At 38.9% G+C, this 15,411-nt stretch overlaps 1 protein-coding gene across 3 annotated transcripts in view; it reads left to right on the top strand.

Moving 5' to 3' along the window:
• LOC124798691 (transcription initiation factor TFIID subunit 6) overlaps window positions 1-14,935 on the top strand; it is a 137,776-nt gene extending 122,841 nt beyond the window's left edge. The window contains exons 9-11 of one of the 3 annotated variants that reach the window (XM_047262198.1): window positions 2,961-3,082; window positions 7,975-8,166; window positions 14,007-14,932. In XM_047262198.1, the coding sequence (XP_047118154.1) occupies window positions 2,961-3,082; window positions 7,975-8,166; window positions 14,007-14,108 (416 nt within the window). In that variant the 3' untranslated portion in view covers window positions 14,109-14,932. Of the gene's footprint in view, window positions 1-2,960; window positions 3,083-7,974; window positions 8,167-14,006 lie in introns of all 3 variants that reach the window. The other 2 variants (XM_047262197.1, XM_047262199.1) reach the window with 2 other exon arrangements.
• The last annotated feature ends 476 nt before the right edge of the window (window positions 14,936-15,411 follow it).

Below are 15,411 nucleotides of genomic sequence, written 5' to 3'. Positions count from 1 at the left end.
ATTGCCATTTCAATTAATGATTTGCTCCTTCTCATTGTCAATTACTTTAAAAATGGTAATAGTAAGCCACCTTCCCTGCCCTCAAAAGACATTTTCCATGATCAATTTCAATGCTGCACTGTGAGATAACAACATGCATTACTTTGAACTGTAATACAGCTGTACCTGGTCATATGACCAAATTTGTTCCTGCTACAGCCAAGTTTATGGTTTGCTTTGTTGAGTAATTAGATAAAATTGCATAAATATACAACACTGACACAATATCAGATCATTTTCCATTGAAATTGTATGGTTTATTGATTTTTATGGATATTACTTCATTTGTTTAGTACCTGTTGATAGTATATGAAGTTGTTGCTGTTATTGTGCTGATTTGATAACTTGTGCAGAGGTGTGTTACTTAAATATACAAGCTTCTATTCTCACAGTGCAAAATTAGCCAGATAATGCATGATGTGTAAAACAGTGCACATTTACAACATGCTGCCTTGTGGATGAGGTGAACATTGTGACATCAAAACAGACCCATTACCATTGGTACCTTTTAAGTTCAGTTCCCTCATCTTATTGGGAGCTATTACAGTACACTACTATACTCATATCTGGGAGGAAAGTGACTCAATTTCCCATTCGCCACCTAGATTTGAGTATTCCAGGATGGTTCTTTTTCAGAGGGACAACCGATTTCCTTCTGCAAAATGAGCTTGTGATAATGACCTTCTTATTGATGAACCATTAAAAACCTAATCTTCTTTTCTGTGGTGAATGTGTTTTCAAGCTAATCCTTTTTTTTTTTTTTTTTTTTTTTTTTTTTTTTTTTTTTTTTTTTTTTTTTTTTTTTTTTTCAGTCAAACAAATTAGAAAGGTGGACTAATCCTTTTTTTCAGTCAAACAAATTAGAAAGGTGGAAGTTTGTAATCTTCACTATTTGGTAATGTCTTGAAACTGCTTTACTTTAACAGTAGGTGCTTTTTCACTGTGGTTGTCACTAGATATTCAGTGGACCACACATGTTGTCTGCTGCAAGAAATCACTGTGTATTACAAACTATAACTGGAGAAAAGTAAATTCCGGCTGATTTCTTTTTTTTTTTGGGGGGGGGGGGGGGGGGGGGGTCCATTAGTGATCAGTGGACAGACTCTGTGCTACAGCCAATCACATTTAAGTGCAGCAACAATTTGTTAGCATTATGGATGTGCTTTCTGCCCAAATGAGTCAACTACATGTGTCCCCTCTGCCTAACATCCCGACTGCATCTAGCTGCATTACCCTGTCCCCAGCGTGTTCCTCCCGTAAACAGCACAACAGCACTTTCCTGTCCCCACCCCTACCATGGTATTCCTCTTTCTCCTCTCCCACAGCCTCTTTCTTATCCCCCACCCAGATTGCCTCTCCCATCATGCGCAGTTGGTTGCACTCTGGTTTGCTCACATTCTGGCCTCAGTGGACAGAGACAATGGTCATACACTACTGGCCATTAAAATTTCTACACCATGAGGATTACGTGCTACAGACGAAATTTAACCGACAGGAAGAAGATGCTGTGATATGCAAATGATTAGCTTTTCAGAGCATTCACACAAGGTTGGCGCTGGTGACGACACCTACAACATGCTGACATGAGGAAAGTTTCCAACTGCTTTCTCATACACAAACAGCAGTTGACTGGCGCTGCCTGGCGAAATGTTGTTGTGATGCCTCGTGTAAGGAGGAGAAATGCATACCATCACGTTTCCGACTTTGATAAAGGTTGGATTGTAGCCTATCGCGATTGCGGTTTATCATATCGCGACATTGCTGCTCGCATTGTTTGAGATCCAATGACTGTTAGCAGAATATGGAATTGGTGGGTTCAGGAGGGTAATACGGAACACCGTGCTGGATCCCAACGGCCTGGTATCACTAGCAGTCGAGATGACAGGCATCTTATCCGCATGGCTGTAACGGATCGTGCAGCCACGTCTCGATCCCTGAGTCAACAGATGGGGACGTTTGCAAGACAACAAGCATCTGCACGAACAGTTCGACGACTTTTGCAGCAGCACGGACTATCAGCTCGGAGACCATGGCTGCGATTACCCTTGACGGTGCATCACAGACAGGAACGCTTGCGATGGTGTACTCAACGATGAACCTGGGTGCACGAATGGCAAAACGCCATACTGGCGTATCACCCAGCATGATGGTATGGGGTGCCATTGGTTACACATCTCGGTCACTTCTTGTTCGCATTGACAGCACTTTGAACAGTGGATGTTACATTTCAGATGTATTACGACCCATGGCTCTACCTTCCATTCAATCCGTGCGAAACCCTACATTTCAGCAGGATAATACACGACTGCATGTTGCAGGTCCTGTATGGGGCCTTTCTGGATACAGAAAATGTTTGACTGCTGCCCTGGCCAGCACATTCTCCAGATCTCTCACCAACTGAAAACATCTGGTCAATGGTGGCCGAGCAACTGGCTCGTCACAATACGCCAGTCACTACTCTTGATGAACTGTGATATCATGTTGAAGCTGCATGGGCAGCTGTACCTGTACACACCATCCAAGCTCTGTTTGACTCAATGCTCAGGCGTATCAAGGCCATTATTACGGCCAGAAGTGGTTGTTCTGGGTACTGATTTCTCAGGATCTATGCACCCAAATTGCGTGAAAATGTAATCGCATGTCAGTTCTAGTATAATATATTTGTCCAATGAATACCTGTTTATCATCACATTTCTTCTTGGTGTAGGAATTTTAATGTGTAAGTGTGTGTGTGTGTGTGTGTGTGTGTGTGTGTGCGCTTTAGAATAAGACCTTTTGGCTGAAAGGTTGCATGTTTAGCAGCCTTTTTGTTGTGCCTGTCTACAACTCAAGATTTCCACTATGTTGTGTGTAACAATCTAACCTTTTCATAATATTGTGTGTGTGATTTGTTAATTCAATAACTACATTTAATGTTTCAGGAAACACACAGCAAGGCAGAACATTTGTGGTTGGTGGAGCGTCTGCAAACAGACCTGTTGTAACTCCTAATACTGGTTCAAAATATGTCATTGTGACATCTCGTCCACCAACACCAAGTCAGGTAACTGAAGACTTTAAAAAGATGCAAATACCTTAAAGACATATAAACAAAATATGTACCTGTAGTAGGCTATCCTGTTGGTATGCATCTGTGTTCACGTAGTTTTGTTTTTAGTTATTTCACTGTGGCTTTCCACCTTCATTTGTCAGTGCTATATTTTTTTATGATCCAAACTGAATGTTAATACATCATCTCGCAAAAGAACATTATTTGTATTCCCATCATATTGTGTCAATTTTGTAAACTGCTTTCATTACCAAGACAACTGCAAATCAATATTATTGCTTTGAAAATGAGTTTGTCAGATAGCAACATATTTCTGCACACAATTTTTTTATCTAGTGTTTATGCTTGGAATTTTTCTTTACATCTTCTTACAAGTATTGTCCCAGAAAAGAATGAAAACTTCTAAAATAACTGTCAATTTTTAAAAGACAATAAACCACTAGACAAGTGGAGAAAGATGAGAGCCAAAGTTCTGCTTTAGCTATCTAGAGATTGCTTACCAAGAGTGCATTGCAGTAGCAGAAAAATATTTATTAGAAATAAAGGTATTTGTTGTATTCATCAAATACACTTTGTGTCAACATAAATGCTGCTAGAAGACACTCATATACCATTGAAAGCAGCAGTTATGAGTTGGCTTGCTTGCAAGCAGCAAGTATACAGGCTCGGCACAGGGCTAAAGGGGGTTAGGCAATATCTATGGCAAAAAGATGGCTACACAGATTAGCAATAATTAATAGAAAATTTAAACTGTAACTGTAGTATGAAGACAGTGTTTGGCAAGAAATAATCGTTCACTTGCATTGATCTGTCTTCAACCCTGGTCGAGTCGTGACTCCAGTGATCGATAACTATTGTCACATGTAGAATGTCTAGTTTGACTCTTCTGTAGATATGGTCCTGATGCCGTCTTGAGGTACTGGTGGTACTGTTGTATATTGACTGAGTGGAGCCATGAATCTCCCCATATCTGTATTTGAGGATGTATGTCCACATGTATAGCTGTTTCATACCTTCAGGAGGACACACCAACCCTACCCTGGGCATTTTTCATTAGCTTCATGCTTCCCAGTGGTTGTCAAAGTGTGTATTACGGTAGCTGCACTCATGTTACTCCCTCTGACATTTGCCTAAGAAAAACCATACCCAAAACTTGGGTGAGGGGGCAGCTGGTCAAACTTATTTGCCACATCGACACCCATGTCTGTGTCTGTAGGGTGAGGTGCGAAGTGGATCTCCACTGTGACATCATTTATTTGCCGCAGCTGCCCCCCCCCCCCCTCCCCCACATGTCACAAAATCAAGAGCAACTTCTGGCTGCAAATATAGGTCCTCAAGACCGTTGGCAGATCTTAGTCGTATGAGCCTATAAAAGAAAGAAACCCAGGAGTTCCATCTATATATGCATGGGCACAGTGTGGCTTCATTTGGTTTCTGTGTCACATTGTGACATTATTATTAATTTGGAGACTGCACTTTGTTTCTGAGTATTGTATCACTTTGACTGGAACCCATGATACCTTTACAGTATGGTAATGAGAGCTTGATGGTTGCAAAACTTTGTTCTTGCGTGTTGTGTATGTTTGGTCTGTGGATGCAGAAGTACATTTACAGTAATGTACATTACAGTCTTTCTTGCTATTTTTTGGCTGGTGGTTTTGTATCATGCAGAGTGCCTCTGTACTGAGAAAGAAAAATTAAGAACGCATTATCCCTATTGTACTGATGTGTTAGCTTTGTCATGTGACAAAGGTGCAATGGTACAATATGAAATGTGATATCCCATTTTGTGCACAGAAAAGTTGGAACTCTTGTCACAAAAACTGAGTGCCATTGTCTGTAACTAATGATTTCAGCAACCCTTTGATCAAGAACATTCTAGACAAAGCTTGGATTGTTTTCAGAGACATTATAGACGACATCTGCATCACATATGAAAATTTAGAACTATTGACATTCAATCAGTAGCTTCCCAAAATTGGTCCAGCATAGTCTTTAAGTAAACATGACTAGGGTCCCAATGCCTGTGACTACAGAAAATATTGACGTGGTTGAACTGACTGGTATTTCTGTGATAAGAGGCATTTATATCCAGCATCACTTCTAATACTTTATCAGAGTTTTTCCAATGGCAATGCTTTCTGGCAATGTGTTTGGTACACGTGATGGCCCAATGGTATTGATGGCATTTGAAGCACTTCCAGTTTGAGTACTTCGAGACTCACCACTTGTTTCTTACTAATTCTGAATGTACCAGAATGACATCTTTGCAGATAGGGAGAGCATGTCACCTGCCACTATGATTTAATTTCTGGTTGACTGATTCATAAGACACAGTGTAACATTTTGTGACACTGTAATCAAGTTAAAACCAATCTAAAAAGAGGGATATGAAGAGTGTTATAATTGACATAATTAAACTTTTGAAGTGTTTTTATTGTTTCTGTATTCGATGATAGATAACTGCTAACCAAATGTAAGTGGATATATAAAAATATGATAAACTACTAAGCATTCAAACATAATACTCCATACGCGTCTGTCAAACACTTATTCATCAGAATTCGTAAGTAGACATTTTGCATGACTTCATTGTAGGAATCAGTCAATGAATTATTTTTATTTGGCCGTAATTGGCTAAAGAGAAATTACACATATTAAATTTCACGTAAACTCGCACTTAAATGTTCAAAATGTATGGGTCATGTGCCAGGAAATATCATTTGTAATTATATCCGTGTATTATGAGCATTGTAGTTAACACATTTGTATCTTCCTACCATTGCACTCTGCCATCTGCTGCACCAAAGACCATCATGTATTGTTTATATGTAACAGAGCAAGCAACCACCCAGTGTCCTGACTTTTTGAGTGAGATGCAGCTACCCAATTCCTTGTCACCTGTGAGCACCATCCACAGATAATATTACTGTGACCTGTGCTGCGTGCAGGATGGCATAGCAGTTAGCATCACTGGCTGGACGGCTGCATGTTATCAGCTCAAATCCAATCACCAACAAATATTTTTCATTTAGTATTTATCATTTCTGGAAGGTTCTCAATATTTCATATGTTTGTAATGTTTGTGTACTGTAGCATATTCGACATTTGTATAAATAGCAGCATTCTCCCCCCAGGATGCAGGTCTGTTCTGTTTTACTATGGTGCCCACAATAAACATGCTTTCAGTAATAAATGTTGAATTTCATTGATGACCCTGCTTTAGGATTTAGACTTGATTGTGGGAGGTCGGAGACCAGTTGATTCTAAGACAGCAGCAAGTCGCCTGCACATCAGGCACCCATCAGCGTTTTCTGGGGGCACTAGTCAGGACCTGATGAAATGGCTGAAAGGATTCAACTGAGTCGTCAAATACAGCATACGGGATGACGTGATGTATTTTTCAAATTGTACTTTTTCTTGGCTGGCACAGGCCAGGAATGGTTCAAGACAGCGAAGGGAAGTTTGATAACTGGAACAAATTCCAGGCCAAACTGAAAAAAAATTTGGTAACAATCAGCAGAAAATCCACTTAGAAGAATAACAATAGAACAACAGGGCCCATCACCTTGGGAGACACCCATTGGTCCCTTTCCCGTGTGGATATGCAAGAGTTGTGTCGTATGTGTATTGTGGAATGCAGGTGAGTGAGATGAGTGGGTGAATAGTGCAGTATTATGTTTGTATTGTATGATGATGAATGGCAATGATGATAATGATGAGAGAAGTGAGAGAGTAAAATAAAGTGCCAGCACACAACATACTGCTGTTGAAGAACACAAATGGGGCTGCTGAGCTTAATGTCCCCATCTGATGGATGGATCAACATCAACAGTGTCACATGCCCTCACTTTATGAGAGACTGAGGACAGGGTTGGGATATAATCCATGGCTTCAATACGAAGACTAGTGATCAGGAACTTCATGCCACTGAGTTGAGTGCCACCTCACAAGAGTGCTCTAGGGACCTCGCTTGTGGAGGCATACATACAGTATGTTTTGGCCCTAAGCCATATTGTGCATCTGAATATGACAGAAGCTGAGAGGATCTCATGGTTAATAAAAGAAGTCGCAGAAAACATGTAGCAAACTCTTCTGGTAAAGGATGTCACTACAGACCATCTGTAATGACATCATTGTTGACGGGACATTAAACCCTGATCTTCCTTCTTTACAACAGTGCAATTCATCAAATGCTGTCAGCTTATGGAGGAAATCCAACAATAGAAAAGAAGAGATAGTCAAAAGAGGTATGACCAACTACCTATGTAGTTGTGGGACGTCACCATGACCTTGCCTCTCTTTGAAAACAAGTTAGTAAGAGAAGAGATACAGCAGTTTATGGCAGCCGGAAATCTTGGACTGAGTACACAAGAGATCAGCCCTGAATGTCAATCCCAAATGTCAGGAAGAAATAAAGAATGTTGAAGAGATTAATCGCTTGATGATTTTAAAAATTTATCTTTACCCTATAAATATTTTAAAACAATGACTTCATGAATAAAGTATCACAAAGTATGAACTTGAAACATCTCATTTATCGGAATTTATTGAAACTTTACTGTACAATTTCTCAAAACAATTCACTTGCTTCTCGCCTTTGTTTACAGCCGAGGCCTTCAAGCATATGGAACACAGTCATTTTATTGACAGTTTAGACTTCATTTTTTCTAGATTTTACTTTAACTTATGTCTTGTCTCGTCACTTGTAATAATACTTTTTTATTTCATCAAACAGTGAAATGTGCTTGTGTGAATGATTTTCACTGAAGTTTCTCGTTGTTCTATTTTGGTACAACTTTTTCAGACATCACAGTTACCAAGTATATTGTCATTTGGAATCACACTCTCTGATTTGCTTAATGATTTTATTCTTTTCATAACAGACTCTACAGACCTGTGGAGCACCTTCCAATCCTGGAGCCACAGTAGTTAAGTTTGTGACATCAGCACAAGCAGTAACTACACAGAAGGTGGTTACTGCATCAGCAGGAAGTTCTCAGATGACAAAGTTGGTTGTAGTTTCAATGACAAATTCTGGACAAACTTCAAGTAACAGCTCAACTCTTGTGACACAGGTAATCCTTGTTACATTATCTAAACTCTTAAAATCTGAACACATTTCCTTAGCTGTCAGAGTACTGTGAAGTTGGAAGCAATCTACTAATTAACTTAATTGTACAAAGGTGACTCAATAAATAAGTTGGATTACAGGGATACTGACATCAGCACTAAGGATAACAGCCTGAAATATCTTTTCTTTCAACACACTCCCCTGCATATGTAAACAGTTATCTGATCATCTGACAAAACCTTGAAAGCCTATACTGTGCCACCTGTTGCATAACAGTGACCTCTTGGGCTATGGCCTCATTGTCTTCAAAGTGTTACTCTATCAGATGGTTGTTCGGGGCCCCAGACACCTGAAAAGCACTGGTGGCCAAACTGTGGCTCTATGGTGGACGTTCCCAATGTTCTCTGTTGAATGTTTGCAGTTGCCGTGATTTTGTCTTGTTGTGTGAGGGTGTGCCGTTAGTAGAACCAGGTTTATTGCAGTGTATGTCCTGTTGTAGTTCCCACAAAGTGTTACAGTAAGACGAATACTGACAGAATTTGAGCAATATGACTCCGTGCATGTCCCAAAACAGAGTAACCATAACTTTATCTGTTGATGGAAGCTGCGTGAACTACTACTGATTCTCTTTTTATCCCCCCTTCCCCATACTACATCTTTCTGTGAAATCCAGTTTTTACCATATACAGTATGCATTTCACAATGGATATCCTCTGTGGATAGTCCTTTGGCCCACCAAAATCACTCAGCTACTGTGCACACTTCTAATCTGGTGCATTCCTTTAGCACATCTTCCACTTTGCACTGACAACAGTTCTCTAATAATTGACTGTGGGGTATTACCACATTCTTGAAGCACAGAGATGTGAAGTTTTACGATTAAATACATTTCTGATGTGTCAGTCAAAAAAATGATTGCATTACATTCCCTTAAGGGAATCTCACATTAGAAAATCATATGTCTGTATCTATGAGAAGAATGTGTGAAAATTTCTCGACCCAACAGTGAAAAGATTTGTTTTGTCATACAAAAATGCACTTACTTTTTAATGTAGTTGTGGTTTTTGTTTTGAACTTTGTCCAACAATTTTTCAGATACTTGATTACACCACTGACATTAAATTCTTGCATGTCTGAAAAATACGTATTTGCAGCTCCCACACCTTCATTGTATGGTAAATGTTCTTCATTGCATGGCAAATGTTTTCCAGTGACAATTTCTTTAGATGTTGGAATATGTGTTGTGCCAAATCTAGTGAAGAGTGTAGACATTTCAACAATTTGTGGTTAGGTGTGCAATGATCTGAAGAAAGATAACTTTTCACTTTGTACGTAATTCAGGGCTCTTCTCAGATACTATTTGATCTAGTTGGTACAGAAGACTAGGAGAGTATTATTTGCCAGTTATTGTGACTCTAGAAATTTTCCCAGTGTACTGAATACTTGATTGTATGGAAGTGCAACTGATCATCATTTACTATTCTATCGTGCTCAATGTTTGCTCTGGGCACCTGTGGGACAGTTCCAGTTGAGCTGTCAATGAGTGACATTTTTTACCAATATCACACAATATGTAAGTGAGCAGTATATGTTTTGTGCTTGTGCTCTTAATGTAAGTGCAAGACCTCGATGGCAGACTGTTTATCTTAACTGTCTGGTGGGTTGTCAGTTTCTGTGGTCTTTGGCATACTTTGTTGTCTTTGCTGAAAAGACTGTGGAAATAATAGGATTCCACACAATATCCATTTTATAGGTATTGTCCTGGTCAATAAGATTTTCTGTCATCCATATCTCCATGACCTCTTCAATAATGGATCCCAAAATGAATTAAGAGTAAGCAAAATTGTTGTGTTGTTGTATTCAATAATGCCTGGTGGATGCAAAATATTCAGCAACGATGGGCTTCACAGGTTATAATAGGAGAATAGTGTGTTGATTTTATGTGGAAAGTTATCCCACAGAGTGTGTGCAGTTTGACCTATATAAACCATGCCACAGTGGCGAGGAAATTTGTATACTCCGGCCTTCTGGTATAATTAATCATCCTTCAGCAATTGAAGGTCTACAGTTTTAAGTGGTAGACAGGAAAGCACTTTAATTTAAAATTTCTGGAGGATCTTGCCTATCTTGAATGAGGTATACAATTCTCTGTGTCCAATGGCTAGCTTTTTGTGTTAGATGATAATACCCTGCTGATCTGCAAATGTAGTATCCATTTTCCTTGAATACAGCTCATAGATGAACTAAAGCAAACTCTCAGAATGTCAAGCTCTGAGTTCAAGTGTCTTAGGCACACTCATGGTTTGTGAGAGATGATGAAAACTTGAAGATGCTAAATATAAATCCTAGTGAGTGGGCTTACAATGAACTTAATGACATAGAACATCCAAGAGTGATAGAAACAACTTTCCTGTTTCTGTGATAACTTTGATGTTCTTATGAATAGAGTTGAAATGGTGCAAAAACACCATTAATTTGTTGTCACCATGGGGTTACACACACTAAGTCCCTTGGTGATCCCATCAATCTCTTCAGTTACAAACATGACCTATGTATGAATTACATACAGGGCATTAATAAATTTTGCAATATGAGTAGCTACTGTCAGACTATGACAGCTCACCTGAAAATGTCAGGCAGATGTTTAGATGAAATATCGCTTGTGAAAGTAAATAATGACTGAATGCACTCTCGAAGTACCATCTAGTTACCAGGTATTGTTTTACCTTTGCATTAATAGCTGGTTAGAAGAATCTCTTTTGCTCCTCAGAAGGCACTAGCCTTTTGGCAAGTGAAATATACATTGCCATTGTGGTGTACGGCCACTGGTTTGTAGAGACACCATGAACTGAATCAGAACTACAAACTAACCATTAATATCTTTGTATATTCTTCAACTGATCAATGAAAGAAGGAAGTAGAAAAATGTTCATGGAACAACAGGATTACAGCAATATATGAGGGTAATCCCACAGTTTCATTCTAGGAAAGGTAAGGACACCGGAGAGGCAGTCCTCACACACACTTAGTAGTGGAAGCAAGACTGAAGAAAAATTGAGACACGTTCATAGGATTTGTTGAACTGGAAAAAGCATTTGACATGTAAAATGATGAAAGATGTTTGAAATTCTGAGAAAAATAGGGGTAAGCTAAAGGAAAAGACATGTAATATACAAGGTTGAAGGTTGAATGAAAAGTAATGCCTCCACCTTCTTTAATTGGGTTTGGATGGGAATATTTTAATAAATCATACGCAGAAATAATCCTTACAAAGTGATCTTTAATTAACAATATTCACTTTTCCACATAATCAGCAGCCAATTGGATACATTTCTGCCAACGATGAACAATTTTTCTGAAGCTATCATGGAAGAAGTTGACACTCTGTTTCCACAACCACAGTCTCATAGTTCTCTCACTGTCTTCATCAGAAGCATAATGATGTCCCCGCAAATTGTCTTTCATTATCGGGAACAGATGGAAGCCAGACGGTGTTAAATCTGGACTGTATGGAGGATTCCGTACGTTGGTGAGATTTAGTCTCTGAAGTTTTGCTGGGTTTGCATGTGAAGTGTGTGGTTTGGCATTGTCATGCTACAGGAAAACATTTCCCTTTTCCTTTCGAACCTTTGTTAGTTGTCATTTCAGAGTTTGCAACATTGTGATGTAACACTCTGAATTTATTGTTGTTCCACGATCAAGGAAACCAACATGGATAACACCGTCTACATCCCAGAACACTGTAGCTATGATTTTTCCTGCTGAAGGCTGCATCTTGAATTTCTTTTTCTTGGGCGAGTCTTTGTGTCGGTATTCCATAGACTGACTCTTCGTCTCCAGGTCGTAATGGTGTACCCACGTTTCGTCTACTGTCACAATTGAATGGAGAAAGATGTCACCTCCTTTCTCATAACTCAAGAGGAGTTTCTGGCAAATTTCAAGTCTGTGTGCTTTAATTTAGGAGTCAGCATCCGGGGTACCTAACATGCACAGATCTTCCAATAGCCAATCAAAGCAATAATGTGACCCACACCTTCCTGTGAAATGCTGATTGTGCTTGCAGTTTCTCTCTTAGTGATACGACGATCATCCTGTATCAATCCGTCAACATTTTTTTCTTGTGAAACTCGGTGCTTGCTGAGACAGGATGTCCAACTCTTTGTCTGCCATGCAGGTCAGATATTCTCGCATCAACATCTTCAGACTTACTCACCCAACAACACACAGTACTCACATCAACACAATCACCATAAACTGCTTTCATTCTCTGATGAATCTTCTTTGGGGCGACACCTTCTGCTGTCAAGAATTCAGTGACTGAATGTTGCTTATATCGCATTGACCAACTGACTGCGCAGGGTTCCATACTTTACACTGTAGCAACACAACAGTTCAATTCTAAGGCTTCCTGCCAACTGGAGCTGTAGAGATGATGCTACAGAACAAGCCAGTACCTGTCGCATACCAATGCTGCCAACTCTTGAAGAGTTACGAAGGTGGATGCATTACTTTTCAGTCAACCTTCATACAAGAACCAGGGGTGGACAATAACGGCGGAAGATCAGGGAAGTAACACTGGAAGATCAGGAAAGAAGTGCTAACATTAAAAAGGGGTGTGAAACAGGGCTGCAGTCTTTTGCACATATTGTTCAGTCTGTGCATTGAAGAAGCAATGACAGAAATAAAAGAAAGATTCAAGAGTGAGATTAAAATTCATGGTGAAAGGATAACAGTGGTAGGATTCGCTGATCACATTGCTATCCTCAGTGAAAGTGAAGTATTACAGGATCTGTTGAGTTGAATGAACAGTCTAATGAGTACAGAGTATAGACTGAGAGTAAACAAAAGGAAGAAATGTAATGAGAGGTAGCACTAATGAGAATAACAAGAAACTTAACATCAGAATTGGTGATCACAGAGTAGATGAAGCTAAGAAATTCTGCTACTTTGCAAACAAAATAAACAATGACAGATGCAGCAAAGGTGACACGAAAAGCAGGCTAGCACAGGGAAAGAGAGTATTCCTCACCAAGAGAAGTCTACTTTTATCAAATATGGGCCTCAATTTGAGGCAGAGGTTTCTGAGAATGTATGAACACAGCATTATATGGTAGTGAATCATGGACATTGGGAAAACCAGAAGTGAAGAGAAACTAAGTGTTTGAGATGTGGTGCTACAAAACATATGGGAAACACTGACAAGGTGAAGGGGCAGAATGAGAGGATGTGTGTTAAGACATTAGGGAATAACTGTCATTGTACTAGATGCAGCTGTAGAGGAACACACTGCAGGGGAAGACAGAGATTGGAACACATCCACCAAATAATTGGGCATAGTGTGCAAGTAGGCTACTACTATGAGTTGAAGAGGTTATTGCAGGCTGCAACAAACCAGTCAGAAGAAAAAGCAAGTTGTCACTTTGAGTCATGCACAAGATGTACAGCACAATTGTTATCTGTGCCTGTGAAAACAAGGATCTAGGTTAAAGTCCCCTAAGTAGACTTCTCTTGGCCAGGAATACTCTCTTTCATCTGTAACAGATATTCTCCACAGTATGTACTCCATTGAACAGTCAAAATAACTTCGTCTCAAGATGTTGCTGTTCCTGCAATTTGTTCACATGTGTGTGAGCTTAATTTGTCAATGTCAAATCTATAGCAAGGTAGCATTTATTTAACCAGGGCATAACAATTCTGTCAGATTGATTTTATTTTTTTCTGTTCTTTTATGTATTAAAAAACTGAGTTGACATTTTCACATTCATTGAAAAAAATCACATTTTCTCTAATTTTTATTTTGTTGCAGACTTCTTATTACTAATACAGTTGATTGTTTAATTTCAGGCTAGCTCAAACCTTGGAGTGAAGTCTGTGTTCGTGACACAAGGTCAGCAGTCTGTGAAACTTGAATCATCTGTGCCACAAGATGAGCACCACCTTGGTTGACATAAACTGTTTAGCTGGTGAATTTCTCAATTCACCAAAGAAGTTAATCATTTGTACAAAAATGTAAATACATGTAAGAACTTTTTTATTTCAGAAATAAGTGTGAAATTATGGGAAAAAAACTGAGTGTTGCAAGTGGCTTATTTTTAATCTATATCTGCAAAATGATAACAGTGCATTCAAAATTTAAAAGTTGCTGTCACTAATTTCCATTGTTATCGTTTACAAAAAGTGGTCAGATAGCAACATAACCAGTAACTGTCATTTTAGCTATGTAAAGAAAAGTATTGTATCACTGTACATGATGCCAATTTCTTTGATGATTGTATATATTATCCTGGCACAATATACACAATGTGAATTAAGTACTTTCCTTACCTAGCAGAAGTCTCCCCCCTCCCCCAATTGATATTTTGTTTTTGGACTAGTATGCTATTTAATTCTAAAGAGATGCCACTTTGGGCTGCCTGATCTTCATAACCATGCTCAAAATATTGTACACTGTATCCAGGTGATTTAAATTTTTTCTACTATGCATGCTCTCCTGAAGACAAACATATCTGCATTAAAAGGCAATCATTTTCATAGTAATGGCTTTTATGAACAATTTTCTCAACCTGCTAGATGGTGAGTAGTCTCCAGGAGACTGTGGTTTCCATCTGCACCTTCATTTTTTTTCCTCGGATACTTAACTAGATATTCTTGTAGCTAAACATCTAAGAATCTGATAGAGTAAAATAAATACTTTTTATTACATCATCCTCTTTGCTGTACTTTTTGATACATCGATAATTAGCAGTTTCCTTGTGTTCGCCATCATATCATATATGTTCCCCAATACACCATCTTCTTTGTCCTTGTGCCTGTAGATGAATGTTTGTAATATTGCAATTGATAGCATTTAAATGGGAAAATAATAAAGACAGCTGAGTGGCAAAAAATGAAGGGAGTAATATGTGTGTAAATTTTCCTCTGCGAAACTAGGTAGATATCATAAACATTTGTTACTCTTACAGAAATAGCTTTCCATTCTAGTCATACTGTTACGGAAATAGTTTTCTGCAGCAATCATTTAGTAGGTGTTGCCCAGTTCAACCCATTCCAAAAAACAGACAAATAAGAAATCAAATGTGAATGTGGTCAACCAAAATGTGCTGACCTTAAGGTTTGCTGAAATGTTCATTGATGCCACTCTCAATTGTGTTCCCACATGGCTTGATAATGAAGATATGTAATTACAACAGGACACTACTTCTGTTCCCCAATCTCAGTCCAACCATAAGCCAAAACTACAGAACTAAGT

This window comes from Schistocerca piceifrons, chromosome 5 (genome assembly GCF_021461385.2).
Source record: "Schistocerca piceifrons isolate TAMUIC-IGC-003096 chromosome 5, iqSchPice1.1, whole genome shotgun sequence".
Taxonomy (NCBI): Eukaryota; Metazoa; Arthropoda; class Insecta; order Orthoptera; family Acrididae; genus Schistocerca; species Schistocerca piceifrons.
Note: the sequence above shows the minus strand (reverse complement) of the source record. Positions and strands in the feature narration are given on the sequence as shown.